The following is a 23377-nucleotide window of genomic DNA, read 5'->3' as shown; positions in this document are numbered from 1 at the left end:
TGTTTTATGTCAACACATTGGAAATCATCCTATCCTTTGATACTACGGTGTGTATACCTATTTTCACATTCAAGTTCGGCTATATTAGCCATCATCCTTACCATAAACCTGGAATGCTAGGCATGCACGCTATGCTTATCCGGGAAACCTTTTCACTTTAGAGGTCCATTTGCAACCATATCATAGGACCTAGTCTACATCCAGCAATATCCTACATCATATAAGCTGTCGGTTTACTGAGGAAGGTCTCATTGTTTGACCGAAACGTTTACTGGACTGCTATCCAAGTAATAAATATCTATTTCTTAAAATCATCACTATACACAAGTTGAGTGCCAAGTTATTTACTTCCTATAATTAAACAGTGAGTCTCCTATACTGCTATTGCCTATGCATTGAGTGGCTGATCTGCCAAAAATTAGGATGCACCCCAATACCCCTTTCACGTGAAGTACAGGAGGGCATCCTGAAAAAATGTTGCATTGAATGCAAGGCCTGGCCTGCCCCAAAGTTGTATGCACCCCAATAACCGTTTCAGCAGACATACTTGAGGGCCTCAACACAAAATTGTTCCCATTCGAAGAAAGTGTGTCTCCCATATTGTTTGCTTATGCATTGAATGTAAGGCCTGCCCTGCACCAATGTTACATACACACCAATAACTGTTTCAGCAGACGTACTTGAGGGCCTCAGGACAAAAATTGTTCCCATTAGAAAAAAGTGTGTCTCCCATACTGTTTGGTTATGCATTAAATGCAAGGCCTGGCCTGCCCCAAAGTTACATGCACCCCAGTAACCCTTTCAACAGAAGAACTTGAGGGCCTTATGACAAAATTGTTCCCATTAGAGGAAAGTGTGTCACCCATTCTGTTTTATTATGCATTGAATGCAAGGCCTGGCCTGCACCAAAGTTACATGCACCCCAATAAGCCTTTTAGCAGACATACTTTACGGACTCATGACAAAATTGTTCTCATTAGACGAAAGTGTATCTCCCATACTATTTGCTTATGCATTGAATGCAAGGCTTACCCTGCACCAATGTTACATGCACCCCAATAAGCCTTTCAGCAGATGTACTTCAGGGCCTCATGACAAAATTGTTCCCATTAGAAGAAAGTGTGTCACCCAGGGCCGGACTGGCCATAGGGCAGTTCTGGCAAATGCCAGAAGGGCCGATGGCAGTAGTGGGCCGCTCGAATGTGCCGCTGTCGGCACACTCCCCACGCTGTCGCGGCACACTCCCGGCCCCGCATTCAACTATACCAGCGTCATAGACATTCTATGGGGGCTGTGCTGTATTACATTCTATGGGGGCTGTGCTGCATTACATTCTATGGGGACTGTGCTGCATTAAATTCTATGGGGCTGTTCTGTATTACATTCTATGGGGCTGGCTGCATTACATTCTATGGGGGCTGTGCTGTATTACATTCTATGGGGGCTGTGCTGTATTACATTCTATGGGGCTGGCTGCATTACATTCTATGGGGGCTGTGCTGTATTACATTCTATGGGGGCTGTGCTGTATTACATTCTATGGGGGCTGTGCTGTATTACATTCTATGGGGGTTGTGCTGTATTACATTCTATGGGGGCTGTGCTGCATTATATTCTATGGGGGCTGTGCTGTATTATAGTCTATGGGGGCTGTGCTGTATTACATTCTATGGGGACTGAGCTGTAATGCTGGATACAGCTGTAATTATATGTTATATAGTCGTGTTACACTCCCCTCACTTCTTGTAGCCTACAAGTGTACAAAGATATTATACAGTCACCAGGGCTGAATTTTAGTCCCAGTCCGGCCCTGGTGTCACCCATACTGTTTTCTTATGCATTGAATGCAAGACCTGGCCTGCCCCAAAGTTACATGCACCCCAATAAGCCTTTTAGCAGACATACTTTACGGCCTCATGACAAAATTGTTCCCATTAGAAGAAAGTGTGTCACCCATACTATTTGCTTATGCATTGAATGCAAGGCTTACCCTGCACCAAAGTTACATGCACCCCAGTAAGCCTTTCAGCAGACGTACTTTACGGCCTCATGACAAAATTGTTCCCATTAGAAGAAAGTGTGTCTACCATACTGTTTGGATATGCACTGAATGCAAGGCCTGGCCTGCCCCAAAGTTACATGCACCCCAGTAACCCTTTCAACAGACGTACTTGAGGGCCTTATGACAAACTTGTTCCCATTAGAAGAAAGTATGTCACCCATACTGTTTTATTATGCATTGAATGCAAGGCCTGCCCTGCACCAAAGTTACATGCACCCCAATAAGCCTTTCAGCAGACATACTTTACGGCCTCATGACAAAATTGTTCCCATTAGAAAAAAGTGTGTCTCCCATACTGTTTTCCTATGCATTGAATGCAAGACCTGGCCTACCCCAAAGTTACATGCACCCCAATAAGCCTTTTAGCAGACATACTTTACGGCCTCATGACAAAATTGTTCCCATTAGAAGAAAGTGTGTCTCCCATACTATTTGCTTATTCATTGAATGCAAGGCCTACCCTGCACCAATGTTACATGCACCCCAATAACCGTTTCAGCAGATGTACTTCAGGGCCTCATGACAAAATTGTTCCCATTAGAAGAAAGTGTGTCTCCCGTACTGTTTGCTTATGCACTGAATGCAAGGCCTGGCCTGCACCAATGTTACATGCACCCCAATAACCGTTTCAGCAGTCGTACTTCAGGGCTTCATGACAACATTTTTCCCATTACAACGAAGTGTGTCTCCCATACTGTTTGTTTATGCAGTGAATGGAAGGCCTGCCCTGCATCAATGTTGCATGAACTCCAATAACCCTTTATTAGAAACCACGTACTGGATGGTCATATGAAACAATAGTTCCCATTATTATTATTTTTTTTATTACCATAAATATTGTCCATGAAGTGAATGCAAGGCCTGGCCGTAATTTGCATGCACCACAATCCCCTTTGGAAAAAACGTGGAGTAGGGTCTCGTAAAAAAATTTAAAATTACAAAGGAGTGCTTCACCTATACTTGGAATGCCCATACACTAAGTGTATGGGCTGACAAACATTTCCCCCTTGGGGGGTACACATCAACATAGTGTGTAAAAATTTTTTTTTTTTAGGGGCATCATAAACACCTTGGAAAACAGTAACGTGGTTTCCTACACAGTTGCTGCTGGGAAGGTGCAGGTTTTTAGTAAAAATATGGCGGACGAGTTGTTGGATGGAGTGATCATAAAAAGGGGCATGGTCACGGCAGGAATGGTAACGTACAGGATTAATAACAGCGGTGGCTATGGGAGGTATGACATCCAGGATACAGTCTACAATGATTAGTCGTTTAGCTACCACCAATTACCAGAATGTGTTTCATGCCCTTCAGAAGATCGGTGTAACAGATGCGCGTGTGAAGCTCGACATACAAAAAAATGCCTGTACAAAATATGTTGCCAAAGACGCATGTGTTTGTATAAAGGGCAAAGTGCAACATGTTTGTGAGATGCTGAATTAGTGAAAGCGGATCAGTGTTGGAGGAAAACCAAACAAACTGATAGATACTCGTGAAAAACTAATTTTAAAGAGGGGTGCACCGTCCGTAACTATCAACACACCCGTGGCACAAGGTTCTTCCTCTTCACCTATATACACTCACCGGCCACTTTATTAGGTACACCTGTCCAACTTCTTGTTAACACTTAATTTCTAATCAGCCAATCACATGGCGGCAACTCAGTGCATTTAGGCATGTAGACATGGTCAAGACAATCTCCTGCAGTTCAAACCGAGCATCAGTATGGGGAAGAAAGGTGATTTGAGTGCCTTTGAATGTGGCATGGTTGTTGGTGCCAGAAGGGCTGGTCTGAGTATTTCAGAAACTGCTGATCTACTGGGATTTTCACGCACAACCATCTCTAGGGTTTACAGAGAATGGTCCGAAAAAGAAAAAAAATCCAGTGAGCGGCAGTTCTGTGGGCGGAAATGCCTTGTTGATGCCAGAGGTCAGAGGAGAATGGGCAGACTGGTTCGAGCTGATAGAAAGGCAACAGTGACTCAAATCGCCACCCGTTACAACCAAGGTAGGCCTAAGAGCATCTCTGAACGCACAGTGCGTCGAACTTTGAGACAGATGGGCTACAGCAGCAGAAGACCACACCGGGTACCACTCCTTTCAGCTAAGTACAGGAAACTGAGGCTACAATTTGTACAAGCTCATCGAAATTGGACAGTAGAAGATTGGAAAAACGTTGCTTGGTCTGATGAGTCTCGATTTCTGCTGCGACATTCGGATGGTAGGGTCAGAATTTGGCGTAAACAACATGAAAGCATGGATCCATCCTGCCTTGTATGGAGCATCTTTGGGATGTGCAGCCGACAAATCTGCGGCAACTGTGTGATGCCATCATGTCAATATGGACCAAAATCTCTGAGGAATGCTTCCAGCACCTTGTTGAATCTATGCCACGAAGAATTGAGGCAGTTCTGAAGGCAAAAGGGGGTCCAACCCGTTACTAGCATGGTGTACCTAATAAAGTGGCCGGTGAGTGTATATTACCAATTATATCAAAATGTCACAGCCGAAAATTATTTGTTCTAGTGTAAAGAACACTGTTAAAGGAATGCAACTAAACGTAGATAACCACTACCCTGGGAAACACCAGATTTCCTCTTTAAAAGATATGGAAGATGAAGATCACAGCTGCAAACAATGTGCAAAAAAGGCCATGAATGTCTGGAAATTCATTTTCTCTTGGGCAAACTTTACCTCTTACTAAAATGGTTCAGAATGATGCATACACAGCTCCCATGTCTACTCAGCACAACACTTAGCCACCTTTATTGCACACAAAGGCTCTAACCAACGTGTCACGGACACTTGTCACAAAGGAGGCCAATTCATCAGTAGGGCCCACTCATAAAGAGTCTGTCTTTAGCTCTTTAGAAGGCCCAAAAATGACCATTAATAATTTGCATCCATGAGGCACAGAGTAAGATATTGTAGAGCTTTTCTGTGTACTCGTTGCCTTGAAGCGCACCTGCTTGTTGACTTCAGAAGTTGCAGAGGTTGTGTTTGTAAGAAAGGAAGAAGCAGTTGGTGCCTACAAATAATACAACAGATACCTAGATGGACAACCAATGAAATGCAATCTTCCTTTGAATGGTAGTGTGATGACATCAGACCAGCCCATATTTCTAATATTAAGTGACACCACATCAAAGAAGGGAGGTTAATGTCAAAGAAATACATACTCCTCCTCCTCCAGTGTGGCGTAAAATCTTCCAGCTGAAGTTGATCCTGATAATATCTTAAAATCACTCTTTAAATCATCAGGGTCATCAGCAGTCATCCAACCACCTGCATTTAAGATTAAGATCTGATGAGACCAACACAACTTGGAGACTGTAATAAGAGAGATTCACAATTCACATATGGGCCCAGAGACTCCTTTAAAAAAAAAAAATCATTTTTCTTTTTTTGTTTTTGTTTAACGCTGGTAATGATCACCAGAAGGTAGTTGATGTTTGACGGAGCGTGGCATCTGACATTGGACAATTGACAGGCGATTCCAAGAGCGGCACTAAAAACCCGCTCTGACAAAATGCTAGCGGCAGGGCAGGCCAAGACCTCCAAAGCATAGAGAGCCAGTTCATGCCATGTGTCCAGCTTGGATACCCAATAATTAAAAGGCACAGAGGAATCACGGAGGACATTGGTACAGTCAGCAAGGTACTCCCTCACCATCTTCCCAAATATTCCATTCCTTGTGACATTACCCCGTGCCTCTGGCCCAGGGCGATGGGAGGGTCTGAGAAAACTGTCCCAGAACTTTGCAAGTATTGCCCTGCCACTGCTGGATTGGAGTTGTGTCTCCCTCGCTTGTACTCATTGGTTTTCCAATGCACTGTGACATCTGCCGCCAGCGTTTTCAGATGGGATTTTTTTAATAATTCCACAACAGTGGCCCTCTGGTACTGCACCATTTTAGTATACCTGTCTGCCTCTGGAACAAGAGATTGAATGTTCTCCTTGTAGCGTGGGTCAAAAAGTGTCACTACCCAGTAATGATTGTCACCCAAAATTTTTATAATACGAGAGTCATGGGAAAGGCAGCGCAACATAAATTCAGCCATGCGTGCCAGACTGGTATCAGGAAAGCCTTCCGTGTCCTCAATAACAGGACAAGTGACCAAGGTGTCCTCCTCCCTTTCCTCAGGCCATCCACGCTGAACAGACGGTATGACAGTTGTGCTTGTAGTACTGTCTATACTGCATGAAAGTAGCTCCTGTTCTTCATCCTCCTCCTCTTCCTCATTGTCAACCAATCCATGTTGGCATGACATGAGGCTGGGCTGTGTGTAATCACCCTGCATGGTTCCTTGCTTCCTGTCCTCGTGCTCCGCCTGCAATCCATCCTCTTTCATTGTGAGTAGAGAGCTATCCAGAATGCTGGGAAGCAGGATGGTGATGCTAATTATGGTGTCATCACCACTCACAATCTTGGTGGACTCCTCAAAGTTTTGCAGGATGGTACAGATGTCTGACATCCATGTCCACTCCTGAGTTCTTATGTGTGGAGTCTGAGCTGAAAAATGATGGCCTTGTTAATGCTGGTAGTCAACTACTGCCCTCTTCTGCTCTCAAATCCTTTCCTACATATGTAATGTAGAGATCCAACGCGTAGGGACATCAGACACCAGTCAGTGAGCCGGAAGCTGCTAACGCTGCTGAAGCACAGCAGGGGCAGCTGAAGCTGTAGCTGACTTTCTAAAAAGGGCACACAATCAGCATACTTTCATAAGCAGATCCGACAGCTCTGGGTAGGTTTTGAGAAAATCCTGAACAATGAGTTTAAGCACATGGGCCAGGCATGACACGTCTGTGAGCTCGCCTCGCCTCAGAGCCACCACTGGGTTCCGGCCATTGTCACATATGACCATGCCTGGCTGTAGGTTCAGCGGTGTCAGCCACAGATCTCACTGCTCTTTCAGCGCTGTCCACAACTCTTCAGCATTGTGTGGTTTTTCACCTAAGCAGATTAGCTTCACCACAGACTGTTGCCTCTTGGCTGAGGTAGTGCTGCAGTGCTTCCAACTTGTGACTTATGTGCTACTTTCAGACATGGAGGCTGAAGAGAAGGCGGAGGAGGAGGTGCAGGAGCTATAGATTGTGGGGCAACCCAGATTGATGTAGGGCCCACAATCCTTGGGGTTGGGAGGACGTGCACATCCCAAGGTCTGACTGGGTCCCAGCTTCCACTATGTTAACCCGTTGTGCCATCAGCGAGATGCACCGTCCCTGCCCACAAGAACTTGTCCATGTGTTCGGGGTTAGGTGGAATTTCCCAGTAACAGCATTGTTCAGGGCATGGCTAATGTGGACACATGCTTGTGTAATGCTGGGACGGCATACCTGGAGAAATAGTGGCGACTGGGGACCAAATACCTTGCGATGGCCGCCGCCATCAGGTTGCGGAAAGCTTCCGTCTCCATGAGCCTAAAAGGCAACATTTCGAGCTCAAGCAGACAACAAATTTCTGAATTTAGTACTGTGGCCTGTGGGGCATTCTTCCGCATGCATTCCAATGACTGTGGTATGGACAGCTGAAGGTTGCACTGGGACAAGGATGCTCAATGAAGGTGTTAGTTGAGTGTGGGTAACGCAGGGCAGGAGGAATCTTCACAGGCACCGTGGACAGGGGATTAGCTTTCACGCACAACGGTGGAAGAAGGAGTGGTAGTACTCGCAGACACTGTTCGTGGTGCCTGTGGTTCAGCCCAAAAAGTTGGGTGCTTTGCTGCCATGTGCCTGATCATGCTGGTGGTGGTCAGGCTGGTTTTGCTACCCCTGCTGATGCAGGCATCGCAGGTGGTGCAAATGACCAGTTTGGGGTTATCGGCAGAGTTTTTAAAAAACAACCAGACTCGGGAAGACTCGGGAAGACCTTACAGTTGGACTGGCAACTTCCATCATGCTAGTGTTGTGTGGAATGGTTGCCCACCTTCTGTCTGTGGACACCACACTGCGTCTTCCTGCCTGTTGGGGTGCTATGCCTTCATCCCCCTGTGTGCTGCTGTCTTTGCTCTGCAGGTTGGGTCAGTTACTATATCATCCACCACCTCTTCTTCCACTTCCACAACCTTGTCCTATTCCTGAGTTTCTATCAGTTGTGTCTCATCATCGTCCACCTCTTGTGACACGTTCTCACCATCGCCTTCGTGTGACTGTGGCTGCTCAAATATTTGGGCATTGCTACATGGAATCTCATCTTGCCCCGCTTCAAGAGGCCTGAATCGATAAATGGAAAAGTGAACAACTCTTCTGAGTGCCCAAGTGTTGGATCAGTTGTCCTAGGGCCCTCAGCATGGTGGGAGGAAGGAGGATCAGGGAGAGGAATATGCGGTCCAGAGTCATGGCTACTCAGGCGTGACTGTGTGGAAGACAGGGTGCTGGTGGTGGTGGCAAAGTGACTGGAAGCATTATCCGTCATCCAACCAACTACCTTTTCACGTTGCTCTGGTGTCAAGAGTGCTGTTCTGCCATGCCCTATGAATTCTTACAGGAATCTGTAGCGAGAAGACGTGGCTGTTTGTTGTGGCCCACTTTCAGCTTGCCCACGGCCTCGACCTCTGCATGCACCATCACCATCACGTACACTTCCCCATCCCTTGCCACGCGCCTTGCCCATTTTAATAAAAAGGTGAATGCAAGCCTCAACTCTAATCTAGTGACACAGATAGATGAGGCGTGTCACCGAGATACTAGACTGTTCAATATGTGACCGGTATTTTTTTATTTTTTACCCCAAAATAGTGTTTTGAGCTAGAGTAACACACAGCAAAAAAATGTGATGGGAAGCCTCAAAAGCACACTTTGTAACCCACAGATAGATGAGGCGTGTCACAGAGATACCAGACTGTTCATTATGTGGCCTGTATTTTTTTAATTTTTTTACCCCAAAATAGTGTACAGAACTAGGGTAACAGACAGCAAATACAGTGAAATGTAGGCCTGAATTGCCACAATTTGTAGGTCACAAATAGATCAGGCATCTGACAGCGATACCAGACTGTTCAATATGTGGCCTGGAGTTTTTTAATTTTTTTACCCCAAAATACTGTATAGACCTAGGGTAGCAGACAGCCAAAAAAGGGGAATGTAGGCCTGAAAAGCAACTACCATATTTGTAGAGCACATATACACCAGGCGTCTGATTGAGATAACAGACTGTTCAATATGTGGCCTGTATTTTTTAATTTTTTACCCCAAAATAGTGTATACTAGACCTAGGGTTGTAGACAGCAAAAAAATGTGGAATGTAGGCCTGAAAAGCAACTATTTGTAAAGCACAGATACACCAGGCTTCTGATGGAGATAACAGACTGTTCAATATGTGGCCTGGAGTTTTCTTAATTTTTTTACCCTAAAATACTGTATACACCTAAGGTAACAGGCAGCAAAAACAGTGGAATATATATCATAGATAGACCTGGCGTCTGACAGAGATAGAACACTGTTAAATATGTGGCCTGGATTTTTTTTGGCCCACCAAAATTGTGTCAATAAGTAGGCTATGACACTAAAAAAAAATTGTTGGAGTACTAAAATTGTAAAATATTTAGCGCAATGATATGCGATGCATGTGGCGTATAAAACACAGTGATAAATATAAGAACTGTAGCTAAATATTTTTTGGCCAGCTAAAGATTTTTTGGTCAGCAAAATGGTGTCCAAAAATGTTGCAAGACACTCCAAAAAATACTACAGTGCCAAAAAAAGGCCAGAATTTTCTGCGCACTCCGATCTGATGTCTGGGACAAAATAGCTGTTTTAAATTGCTAGATTTTCACGCTCTTGTATTAAAATGACCAGGCTGTAGTCTGCAGTGTGGCCAAGCAAATAAATGTAGAAAAAAAGGTGGCTCTGGATTGATTTGTAATAAAGTTATCAGGATTCAGGGGCCAAAGAAAGTAATCCTAGCAACAGACACCTGCAGCTAGGTATATATAAAATATGCAGTAGCAGACAGTAATGGACCCTTTTGATGTATGCAGTGAGATCTATATACTCACATACAGTGCCTGCATGCCTTGCACTGCGGTGGATATGCACACAGACTCCCCTGCCTACCTAGCGCTGCAATCTATATACCCCCGAATTAGCCCTAAAAAGGACTATTGGTTTATCAGGATTTGTGGATTGAACACTAGTAGACCCACACTAACTAAGAAAAGCACAAATCTGACCCTATCTCAGCAGCAGCTCTCCCTACACTATCTGATTCCAGAGCTGAATGCGCCGAGCAGGACGGTGCCAGGTCTCTTATAGACCTGATGACGCTGTGCGGCCAGCCAATCACTGTAATACCACAACAAAGATGGCTGTGGCATTACAGTGCATGGCAGACAATCCCTGCATGTTCGTTGGCTCTCTAAAGAGCTTCAAAATTGCAGGGTGGAGACCAGAGCTGCCTCCAAATAATCCTGGAAATGCTCGGTGCTCGCCGAAGGCACAGAGTACAGTGATACTAGGGTGAGTACGGAGTAGTGGCGAGCACGTTCGGTCATCACTAATTTTGACCATTTCACATTTTCAGAAAATATATACAAAATTTATTACTTGGAACTTTGGAGACATGTTATCAGTAGTTGATAGAATAAAAGAACAGTTTACATTTTACTCAAAAATATACCTATAAAGAGAAAAATCAGACAATCTGAACATTTTGCAGTGGTCTCTTAATTTTTGCCAGAGCTGTATAAGAATTAAGAATGTAATATATCCATGTATACATTTATGTGAAAATTATTATTAAAAATGAACATTTTTGTGTTCCAGGAGGCCAACCTAATAGGAATGATGGTCCTAAAGGGAAAAATCTTGAAGTTCCTCCTCGGATTGCAGTTTCTAAGCCACCTCCAGCTAAAGGACCACCAGTGCCTTGCTGAACACTAGAATTAGCAAAACAATTGTGCTGAGATACAACATGGAGTAATTTCAGGCACTACATCACATATACTGTATTACTATTATTATTATGCCTATATGACAATACAGAGTTAGCACTGCCAACATGATGGCTTCCGTGCTAAGTCAATACCGTAGTATGCCACAGTCCTGTACTCTATTTGTGTAGTTTAGCTATTTTATTCACTTTGAATGAGCACAGTATTAAACAATAGAATAGGAATGGCATGCGACAGCCATTGTGCTGATTGCTGTTACATCTGTGTAGTACTTACATTACTACACTCCAAAAAATACACCTGTAATTATGCAGGGTACAGGTTCGCGGGTTACTTGAAATTGTATAAACTTGTAATTCTCTGTTTTACTATTGTGGGTTAGCACTTTAAATATGGCTTCACCCCTTGTCCCACCAATAGCACAGACATTTTAAATCTTTCACAATTTAGTCACTTAGTCTCAGTGTGTCTGAGCCTTAAATTGTGCTTTTAACAATGTCAGGTATATTATTTATTCCTTTGCATACTGTATTTGCCTCCCTTCCTCTACAATAAACTCATCTTTCTTTTTATCAGCATTCCACATTTTCTTTCTGGTCATGTTACCTTTTAAATCCTCCAGATATAATATTTACTAACAGGAAATTACGGAATCAGAATTTATACATTGCAGCAATGCTATCCATTAAGACAGCATGGGGAACCTACGACCCACGGGCTATTTACGGCCTCTGATGTAATTTCTTCTAGCCCCTGGGCAGATTCCCAGGGACCACAGTTCTTGAGCCACTGGCCCCCTGTTGCCAGCTCTTTAACTCTTCTCTGGAACATGAGTATGCGCATGCAACAAATGATTAAGTCCTGACGCTGGCTAGTGCCCGGGTCAGGATGTTCCTTGTGTGCGGAGTTAGCACCCTACACTCCCATCCCAATGGAAGCATACTCCTCTGCAATGTATGCAAAGGTCTGTAAATCCTTTGTGATGTATTTACATCAGCCCGATTGTCTTTTATGTAATAGAGACAAGTATGTTATGCATGTATGCAGTGGCTTGCAAAAGTATTCATCCCCCCCCCACACACACACACACACACACACACACACAGCATTTTTTGTGTTTTGCTGCCTCACAACCTGGAATTTGACTGTTTTTTGAGGGTTTGCATCAGTTCATGAAAAGAACATGCCTTCATTTGTGAACATTTGGCTGTCTTTGAATTGTGAAGCAAATAACAAATAGAACAAAATAACTGAAAACTTCAGTGTGTATAGCTATTTGTAGAGCCTTCATTTTCTGCAATTACAGTTGCAAGTCATTTTGGACACTTCTCTATGAGCTTTACTCATTTTACCACTGGGATTTCTGCCAATTCCTCAAGTCAAAACTACTCTAGCTCCTGGTGAACAGCAATCTTCAAATCTGACCACAAAGTTTCAATTGTATTAAGAAAAAGGTTTTGACTAGGCCACTCCAAAACATTTACACATTTCCTCCTTAAACCACACGAGTGTTGCTTTAGCAGTATGCTTTGAGTCATTGTCTTGCTGGAAGGTGAACCTCCATCCCAGTCTCAAATCACTGGCAGACTGAAACAGGTTTTGCTCAAGAATATCTCTTTATTTTGCACTTTTAATTTCCCCCTCGACTCAGACCATTTTCCCTGTCCCTGCTGCAAAAAAACATCCCCATAGCATGATGTTTGTGGGGTGATGAGCTTTTGATTTGGCGTGAGACACAGCATTTACCTTGGTGGCCAAAAAGTTCAATTTTGATCTCATCTAACCACAGCACCTTCCTCTATATAGTTGAGGAGTTTCCTACATGTCTTTTGGCAAACTCAAAATGAGCCTTAATATTTTTGTGTGTAAGTTAGACTTTTTTTCTGCCCACTCTTCCATAATGGCCACCTCTATAATGTACGAATTATTGTGGTCGTATGAACAGATACTCCAGTCTTTTCTTGAGAACTCTGCAGCTCCTTCAGGGTTACCTTTGGTCTCTGTGCTGCCTCTTTGATTAACACCCTCCTTGCCAGAGGCGAAAGTCTTGGTGGGCGGTCCTCTCTTGGCAGGTTTGTTGTGTACTATGTTCTTTTCCCAGTATTTTTTATTAACATTTTAATAGGTTAACAAGATAGCATCATCAAAGTGGTATAACTTTTTTGTAACTTTCAGACATATTAGATAGTGATTATATAGTGTAATAGGGAGGTATGGGAAGGATGGGGTGGTAGGGGAGGTGGTGAGGAGGTAACAAGGGTAAAGTAAATAAATTAGAGAAATCTAATCAGGAACAAATGTTAATAAGTCAATATTGATTCGTGGACCAGGAATATCATCTATCCTGTAAAATTATGTCAGTGTCCTTTTCAAGACAAGATTATTAATTTCCCTCAACTAGGAGATCACATAAGTGTGGAATCTTAAATAGAGGGTAACAAATAAAAACAAAAAAGAAAGAAAATAAGTCGTGAGGTGCTTATTTCTTTTGTAGGGGTTCAGCAGGAGCATATTTGAGGGTTTGGGAAATAAAGAATTCCATTTGTCCCATTTTATACCATACTAGCTGTACTACCCGGCTTCGCCCGGGTTAATGACTGCTGTTAGCAAAATAGAATGTGATAACAAAAATTTATTCTGCACACAAAAACCACAAAACAAATAGATAGAAATGTAATTATTAAAAGGCAAAAACTAAGCTAATAGAAGCATTTCACAACATATATTAGCTTTGTTATACTGAGAATGTCTTTGTTGCCTATATTAACCAATCAGAGCTCAGATTAATTAACTGTAGCAAAATAGAAGCTGAGCTGTGATTGGTTGCTATTGGCAGCCTGATAAATCCCCAGCCAACAGTAAGCCCTCCCCCTGGCAGTATATATTAGCTCACACACACACATAATAGACAGGTCATGTGACTGACAGCTGCCGGATACCTATATGGTACATTTGTTGCTCTTGTAGTTTGTCTGCTTATTAATCAGATTTTTATTTTTGAAGGACAATACCAGACTTGTGTGTGTTTTAGGGCGAGTTTCATGTGTCAAGTTGTGTGTGTTGAGTTGCGTGTGGCGACATGCATGTAGCGACTTTTGTGAGATGAGTTTTGTGTGGCGACATGCGTGTAGCAACTTTTTGTGTGTCGAGTTGCATGTGACAGGTTAGTGTAGCAAGTTGTGTGCAGCAAGATTTGTGCATGGCGAGTTTTGCGCGTGGCGAGTTTTATGTGTGGTGCGTTTTGAGTATGTGCAAGTTTTGTGTGAGGCAACTTTTGCATGTGGTGCAACTTTTGTACATGTGGCAATTTTTCTGTGTGTGCAAGTTTTGCATGAGGTGAGTTTTCCATGAGGTGAGTTTTGCACGTGTGGCGAGTTTTGCGTGAGCCTAGTTTTGCATATGGCGAGTTTTGCATGTAGCGAGTTTTGCGCGTGGCGAGTTTTGAGTGGTGACTTTTGTGTTTCGACTTTTATGTGGCGAGGTTGGTGTGTGTGTGGTGAAATGTGTGCTGAGGGTCGTATATGTGTTCAAGCACGTGGTAGTGTGTGGCGCATTTTGTGTTTGTGTTCATATCCCCGTGTGTGGTGAGTATCCCATGTCGGGGCCCCACCTTAGCAACTGTACGGTATATACTCTTTGGCGCCATCGCTCTCATTCTTTAAGTCCCCATTGTTCACATCTGGCAGCTGTAAATTTTCCTCCAACACTTTTCCCTTCACTTTTTCCCCATTATGTAGATAGGGGCAAAATTGTTTATTGAATTGGAACGCGCGGGGTTAAAATTTCACCTCACAACATAGCCTATGACGCTCTCGGGGTCCAGACGTGTGACTGTGCAAAATTTTGCGGCTGTAGCTGCGACGGTGCAGATGCCAATCCCGGACATACACACATACATACACACATACACACATTCAGCTTTATATATTAGATATACCTGTGTGTCATCTCACCTATATAAAGTATATATCTGTGTGTCATCTCCTCCTGTATATAGTATATACCTGTATGTCATCTCCTCCTATACATAGCATATACCTGTATGTCATCTCCTCCTGTATATACTATATACCTGTAGGTAATCTGCTCCTGTATATAGTATATACCTGTATGTCATCTCCTGCTGTATGTAGTATATACCTGTATGTCATCTCCTCCTGTATGTAGTATGTACCTGTATGTCATCTCCTCCTCTATATAGTATATACCTGTGTGTCATCTCCTCCTGTATATAGTATATACCTGTGTGTCATCTCCTCCTGTATATAGTATATACCTGTATGTCATCTCCTCCTATACATAGCATATACCTGTATGTCATCTCCTCCTGTAAATACTATATACCTGTATGTCATCTCCTCCTGTATTAGACCTCGTTCACACGTTATTTGGTCAGTATTTTTACCTCAGTATTTGTAAGCTAAATTGGCAGCCTGATAAATCCCCAGCCAACAGTAAGCCCACCCCCTGGCAGTATATATTAGCTCACACATACACATAATAGACTGGTCATGTGACTGACAGCTGCCGGATTCCTATATGGTACATTTGTTGCTCTTGTAGTTTGTCTGCTTATTAATCAGATCTTTATTTTTGAAGGATAATACCAGACTTGTGTGTGTTTTAGGGCGAGTTTCGTGTGTCAAGTTGTGTGTGTTGAGTTGCGTGTGGCAACATGCATGTAGCGACTTTTGTGAGATGAGTTTTGTGTGGCGACATGCGTGTAGCAACTTTTTGTGTGTCGAGTTGCATGTGACAGGTTAGTGTAGCAAGTTGTGTGCAGCAAGTTTTGCGCATGGCGAGTTTTGCGCGTGGCGAGTTTTATGTGTGGTGCCTTTTGAGTATGTGCAAGTTTTGTGTGAGGCAACTTTAGCATGTGTTGCAACTTTTGTGCATGTGGCAACTTTTCCGCGTATGCAAGTTTTGCGTGTGGCGAGTTTTCCATGAGGTGAGTTTTGCACGTGTGGCGAGTTGTGCATGTGGAGAGTTTTGTGCGTGGCGAGTTTTGAGCGGCAACTTTTGTGTTTTGACTTTTGTGTTTCGACTTTTATGTGGCGAGGTTGGTGTATGTGTGGTGAAATGTGCGCTGAGGGTGGTATATGTGTTCGAGCACGTGGTAGTGTGTGGCGCATTTTGTGTGTGTTCATATCCCCGTGGTGGTGTGGTGATTATCCCATGTCGGGGCCCCACCTTAGCAACTGTACAGTATATACTCTTTGGCGCCATCGCTCTCATTCTTTAAGTCCCCCTTGTTCACATCTGGCAGCTGTTAATTTGCCTCCAACACTTTTCCTTTCATTTTTTCCCCATTATGTAGATAGGGGCAAAATTGTTTGGTGAAGTGGAAAGCGCGGGGTTAAAATTTCACCTCACAACATAGCTTTGACGCTCTCGGGGTCCAGACGTGTGACTGTGCAAAATTTTGTGCCTGTAGCTGCGACGCCTCCAACACTTTTCCTTTCACTTTTTCCCCATTATGTAGATAGGGGCAAAATTGTTTGGTGAATTGGAAAGCGCGGGGTTAAAATTTCACCTCACAACATAGCCTATGACGCTCTCGGGGTCCAGACGTGTGACTGTGCAAAATTTTGTGGCTGTAGCTGCGACGGTTCAGATGCCAATCCCGGACATACATACATACATACACACATTCAGCTTTATATATTAGATTTGGTTAGACAACCATTAATTATAGCAAACCTGTATTCTAAGGAATTATGAAGGTGAAGCCTGTCAACAACGTCAGAGAGTCCAGGTACAGTTGTTTTTTTCCAATGGAAGGCAATCAAGTTCTTAACTACTAATTAGATGTGTATAACAAGACGTGTATAACAACAAATTGCAATGAAGGATGTATACTTTCTAGGTCTACGGAAAGTAAGGCAGATTAAGGAGTGAGTACAAAATCTCTATTAAGTATTCTGTTTATGTAGAGGGAAACCTGCTTCCATAATGATTTGATATTCGGACATCCCCAAAATATGTGGAACAATATGTGATATTTCAGTTATTCATTTTTAATACATTTGCAAAAATTTCTACATTTCTGGGATTTTTTCAGTCAAGATGAGGTGCAGAATGTACATTAATGAGAAAAAAAATGAACTTTTTTGAATTTACCCAATGGCTGCATTGAAACAAAGAGTGAAAAATTTAAAGGGGTCTGAATACTTTCCGTACCCACTGTATACACCAGCCTCAGTGTCTGATATGTGATATGTATACTGTACATAAGCGTTGGTGTCTCCTATGTGATATATACTGTATACTGCAGTCTTCGTGTTTCCTTTGTGGTCTATATATGCAGCGCCCCAGAGTCCTGGTCATTGCAGTAATGTCACTCTTCCACCAGGGGGAGTGATGTTACGTCTGATGGCACTAAAGGAGTTCACCTGACCAGGTATCACAGTCACACATTACACTTCACACTCCGGCCACCAGGGGGAATTGATGGCACTAAAGGAGTTCACCTGACCAGGTATCACAGTCACACACTACACTTCACACTCCGGCCACCAGGGGGAGCAAAAGGTTCTATCTATTTGGCCACTCCTCACACTGAGGTAAAACTGGGGGCTGGATAGGAAGTTAGTCAGAAAGCTACCTGGGTTCGACCCAGAGAAGACCTGTCAGGCAGACAGGGGAGAAGGAGGAACATCTGAGCTGCAGACAGAGGTCCCTGTCAGGGGTTTGATTCTGACAGAGACAGAGCAAGAGATAGAACGTTACGGAGCTGCGCCTGCACTACATTGCGGCAGCATCCTAAGAAAGGACAAGAAGCGAAGTATATTGTGGAGAGTGAGAAACGAGATCACAGCACAAGGTGATAATACCGGGAGGAGTCTTGCCTTAAGAACGGCAACATCCTTCTGAGGCGCGTAGCTGGTGGCCGGAACACCGAGGGAGTAATTGGCTCTACGCATTACTTTGAACTACAGCAGGACAGTTAATTCCAAGTTGGCTGCCCAACCTTTAACCTAATGAAGACAACGGAGGCAAATTGTGGGAGAGGGGCGTCTCTAGGGTCCCTATGAAATAGCTCCAGGCCTACCCCATCATACGGGTCGTCCTATCCATACTATCTGGGGGACGGAGAGAGAATATCAGAATCATACACAACAGTTGTGAGGACTATCCCGTGGTGCTCAGCAGGGAATTACTACAACACACAGGCGCTAGTAGGAAAGCTACTGACTTCCACCTGCAATGGGAACTCTGGATGTGCCTTCGGACAGGCCGGATTCAGCCAGCCCTGTTAGCAGTGCTCTGGATTGTGGACACTGAAGTCTACAGTAAAAGGTAAAGAGACTGCAACCTTGTGTCCTCGTTATTTACTGCGACCTGCACCATCACCATCTACCTTACTGGGAAGCGCTGGGGACATACTTCACCTGTGGGAAGGTATACCATCTAGCTGCCATAACATCACCCCAGCGGACCCCTCAGCAGCGTCGGTCATCCTGACCGAACACCACAGGTGGCGTCACGAACACTTGACAAACTATCACCTTTAATTGGGCGCCCCTTAGCAGGGCCACGGACCGGGTCGGGCCACCGTGACATCCCCAGAACCGAGACCGAGGGACCCGGTACCGAGTACCCCACTGCCCTGCGCCTGGGGGCGATCCATATACATAGCCCCAGTGTCTCCTTTGTGATGAATGTACACTAGTCCCAATGTCTCCTATGTAAAACATATATACACCAACCCCAATGTTTCCTATATAATATGTATGCAGAAAACTCAATATCTATGTGATGTATTGACAGCAGTATCGGTGTCTCCTATGTGCACATATTTGGTATTGACGCGTCCGTAACGACCCGCTCTATAAAACTGTCCCACTAGTTAAACCCTTAAGTGATTACAGTAAAAAAAAATGAGGCAAAAAACAATGATTTATCATCATACTGCCGAGCAAAAAGTGCAATAAAACACAATAAAAAAGACGGATGTAAATTAAAAAAAAAAAAGCTGCGATAAAGCTCCGTCAGAAGAAAAATAAAAAAGTTATAGATCTCAGAATAAGGTGATGCAAAAATAATTATTTTTTCTATAATAAGCGCCATAAAAAAATTATAAATGAGATATCGCTGTAATTGTCCTGACCCGAAGAATAAAGCTGCCTTACCAATTTTACTACACACGGAATGGTATAAAAAAAACAAACAGAAAGCAATTCCTGAAAGTCCCGCAAAAAAAACAAGCCCTCACATGACAAAATTTGGTGATGCAAAAACTAGTTTTCGCAATAAAAAGCGACTTTTAGTGTGATTTTCTTGATTTGTTTTCTCAGTTTTAACTCTCATAGTTGTGGTCTACCTATGATGTCAAATACAAGCATCTCTCATCTTTTAAATGGGAGAACTTGCACAATTGATTGCTGACTAAATACTTTCTTTCCCCACTGTATGTATATATATATATATATATATATATATATATATATATATATATATATATATGTGTGTGTGTGAAAAGCCGGGAATTCAGCAGCCTCGTACTTTAAAATCACAGTAGGAGCTGACAGCATAGAATAGATGGATTACACACAGGATATACACATGGAATCGATAGTTGTACAGATGCCAGTGACAAATACAATTTGTACAGTGTGTGTACAGCTTACTGTATATGTATTTAATTAGTAAAAGATTATTTTTCTGAAAAAAATGGCGTGGGCTCCAGCGTAATTTTCTTAACCAAAAGAGGGAAAACCAATGGCTGGGGGCAGATGTTTATAGCCTGGAAATGGGGTAACACCCATGGAGCTTCCCATACGATTAATATCAGCTCACAGCTGTATATTTAACCTTTACTGGCTATTAAAATGTGGGAGCCCCCCAAAAAATGACATAGGGTCCCCTATAATAAATAACCAGCAAAGGCTATGCAGACAGCTGTGGGCTGATATTAATAGCCTATTAATGGGCCATGGATCCTGGCTGAAAACATCAGCTCTCAGCCACCCCAGAAAAGGCGCTTCTATAATGTGTGCTAATTCTGGCCCTTAGCCTCGCTCTTCCCACTTGCCCTGTAGCAGTGGAAAGTGGGGTGATAGTTATGGGTTGATGTCACCTTTGTATTGTCAGGTGACATCAAGCCCAGAGATTAATGGAGAGGCATCAATAAGACACCCCCATTACTAACCCCATAGTCATATTATATGAAAACACAGACACCCTGAAAAAAGTCCTTTAATTGAAAGAATGACACAGACTCTTTAATAAATCTTAATTAAACCATACTTACAACTTAACCCATTCCATCGACACCATTGTCTTCTGCAAAGGAGTTAAAATAAAAAACAACAATATTCCTCACCTTTCCGCAGAGAAGATGATAATCCATTTGTCCCACGATGTTTCTAGCCCTGCTACATCTAGATGGCAGGCTGCATGGTTGTATGATGTTACTGTCACGTCGCTGCCTCTGCTGCTCCCCGCGACCTGCTATACTCACGTGTCCTCAGCGTCCTGGCGCGTCTCCACTGCTGCAGCATCTTCCCCGCATTGCTCGCTCTCGCGCTCTGCCACTCGTTGGGTGCGTGTGCATGCCAGGTTCAACGCTGCATACGCACATTTCTGAGTTCTGTCTGGTGCCTCCTTTCTGACCTCTCTATTCTCCTTGAAGGTCTCCAGAACTGGAAGTGTCATGCAGCGCCACGTTATTACCCTGCCTCTTCCTTTCCCCTGTGCCTGATGCTCATTTGTTTAAAGCAAGTGGTCTTGGCGGCACACCTATCTGTGCACCTTGTTTCCTGACTTAGTCCTTTCTTAGTTATCCTCAGATCCAGTCCTTTGTGTCCGTCCTGTTAGCCCTGTGTTTTCTGCCATACCTGCCAGTCCCGTGGCTGTGCCTTGTTCATCAGTCCTGTGTCTCAGCCGTACTTGCCAGTCCTGTGTTTCCCTGTGTCTAGCCGTACTTGCCAGTCCTGAGAATTCCTGTGTCAAGCCATATCTGCCTGTCCTGTGTTTGTGCTCCTGTTTCCAGCCTGTCAGTGCCCTTCCTTTGTCTAGTCCGTGATTCGCTCCCTAGTCCATCCTTGTTTCCCAGCTGCCATGGCGATAGTCTCCCGCGGGTCTGTCCCTAACGCTCCCTGTATAGGGGGTGGTCCATCTGGTCAGCTCGCCCGAGGGAGGATCGTTGTCACGGTCCAGTGGGTCCACTCCTCGAGTCCTCACAGTTACCATACAGCATGTCATCCAGCAAAGAAAATGAGCAGCATCTTCTATCGCTGCCCAGTGACTCACGGTGTACTCATAGGACCTTTCTGATGGCACCGCATGCTCCCAGTGCCATCAGAAAGGTCCTGGGAGTTTACAGCCAATGACCTATCTGGTGTCAACGCAAGCGCCGATAGAAATTTTCCCACAACACTCGCTTTAATGTCAAACCGTTACCGGAGATGTCAGTGTCCGTGTGTGTAATACGTGTGGCAACCGTGTGCTGCATCAGTAGAAGGGAAGCAGCAGTACAGTAAGCACTGTTCCCAGGTGCCTGGTGCTGAATATGACTTTCATCATTCTTCCCTGCTCTGCCAGCGATCAGCACGAGCAGCAGAGAATGATTACAGTTTTATTCAAGTAAGAATAATGACAGCAGGCACAAATATGAACCCCACTTGCCGCCGCTAGAGGGCAAGTGAGAAGAGCTGCGAGAAGCACCAGAATTGGTGCATCTAATAGATGTGCATCTTCTGGGCTGCTGCGTTCGGCTATTTTTTGGCTGGCAGGGCCAATATCTATAGCCCCTTACCAGCCGGAGAATATCAGCTCCCAGCTGTCTGCTTTAGCAAGGCTAGTTGTCAAAAATGGGGGGGACCCCACGCCTTTTTTTAAATTATTTATTTAAATAATTAAAAAATACGGCATGGGGACCTCTCTATTCCTGATAACCAGACTTGCTGAAGCTGACAGCCGAGGGTTTGACTGGTTAGCAAAAATACAGGGGAACCCACATTGTTTTTTTTTAATTATTTATTTACAGCGCAGGAGCCTGCTGATGAATACTCCCATCAGCTGCTCCTGCTCTCACTGTTATTAGCGGCAGCAAGCGTTGGCTGATGGGAGCTGTAGTCCCATCAGCTGACACCAGTGACCGGAGGTGAACTTTATACCTCCGATCACAGCTGCGAGCCCACAGTTTTTTGAGAACCGCTGCTCTTTAACCGGCGGTGATGATTTGATGATTTCACCGCCGATCAGAAGCGGTGTTTGCCAGCTGTCATGCACATAACAGCTCAACAAACACCCGGTGTTCGGGCAGCCTGTCACAGTAATGCCGCACCAAAGATGGTGATGGCATTACTATGATTGGCAAGCAAGCCCAGCATGTTCATTGGCTGCAAACAAAGCACCAAATATGCTGAGAGGGTCACTCAAATATACCAAGGCGAATAGCAAATTACTCGCCAAGTAAAAAATAGCCCAAATACTGTATTATTCATATGAGTAACAAATAGAGCCGAATATATCGCTCATCACTAATTACTGCCTACCACCTACCACATGTACACGTTGAACACCAAGCCTATTCCCCCTTCCACCACCACCTTGCTTTTTCACATCATGTTGTATGTCACCTTCCCCTCTTTTAACCAGCTGTTTCACCCTAGCCCCACATCTGTCAATCACATGTCAGTAAATTAACAATCTGTATTTATTTGCTGAGATAGTGTGGCTTTACCACAGAACTAGCACAAAAGATTTTGATGCTGAAATTTGGACTGATGTCTGGACTTCACAATTACCACAAGGGATTTAGATGCTGAAATATATAATGCTGGCTGGACCACACCATTTCCACAAAGGACTTAGATTCTGAAATGTTGACTCCTAGATGGACCACACTATTAGCACAAATTATTTAGATTCTGCAATGTGGACAAAACAGGCAATAATCAGGTCACCTGTATATAGCAGAAATGCTCACTTCCTATGACAGCCACCTACTGGGCAATCCGGCCGGCAGTGACAATCATAGAGGACTGCTGGAGACCTCTAGTTGTTATGATAACCCATCAGTGACCCGTGATCACGTGACGGGGTCACCAATGGGTGGGATTTCCGGTACGCTTTCCGGAAGCTCAAGTTAAATGCCGCTGTCAGAGATTAACAGCAGCATTTAACAGGTTAACAGCTGTGGGTGGATTGCAATTCCACCCACGGCTGTTTGAGGCACATGTCAGCTGTTTAAAACAGCTGACATGTGCTGGGAAAGATGTGGGCTCAGCGACGGAGTCACATCAAAGGGAGGGAGTCCCTTGTGGGCGTATTATTACACCCAACATTGGAATGGGGTTAAAAAATGTAATCCTCAGAGTATTGGGAGCAATACTTAAGAATAAGATTTTAACAACTTTCAGCCTCAGAACATGAGGAACTATACCCCCACAGAAGATTTTAACAAATTTCAGCC

At 43.9% G+C, this 23377-nt stretch overlaps 1 protein-coding gene across 1 annotated transcript in view; it reads left to right on the top strand.

Moving 5' to 3' along the window:
• The window catches only part of LOC143794044 (transmembrane channel-like protein 1), a 256399-nt gene extending 244892 nt beyond the window's left edge, over positions 1-11507 (top strand). The window contains exon 20 of the mRNA XM_077280943.1: positions 10829-11507. Coding sequence (XP_077137058.1) covers positions 10829-10938 — 110 coding nt within the window. The 3' untranslated portion in view covers positions 10939-11507. The remainder of the gene's footprint in view (positions 1-10828) is intronic.
• The last annotated feature ends 11870 nt before the right edge of the window (positions 11508-23377 follow it).

The sequence above is a fragment of the Ranitomeya variabilis genome, chromosome 1 (genome assembly GCF_051348905.1).
Source record: "Ranitomeya variabilis isolate aRanVar5 chromosome 1, aRanVar5.hap1, whole genome shotgun sequence".
Taxonomy (NCBI): Eukaryota; Metazoa; Chordata; class Amphibia; order Anura; family Dendrobatidae; genus Ranitomeya; species Ranitomeya variabilis.
The sequence above is the reverse complement of the archived record's forward strand: the minus strand, read 5'-3'. Positions and strand labels throughout refer to the sequence as shown.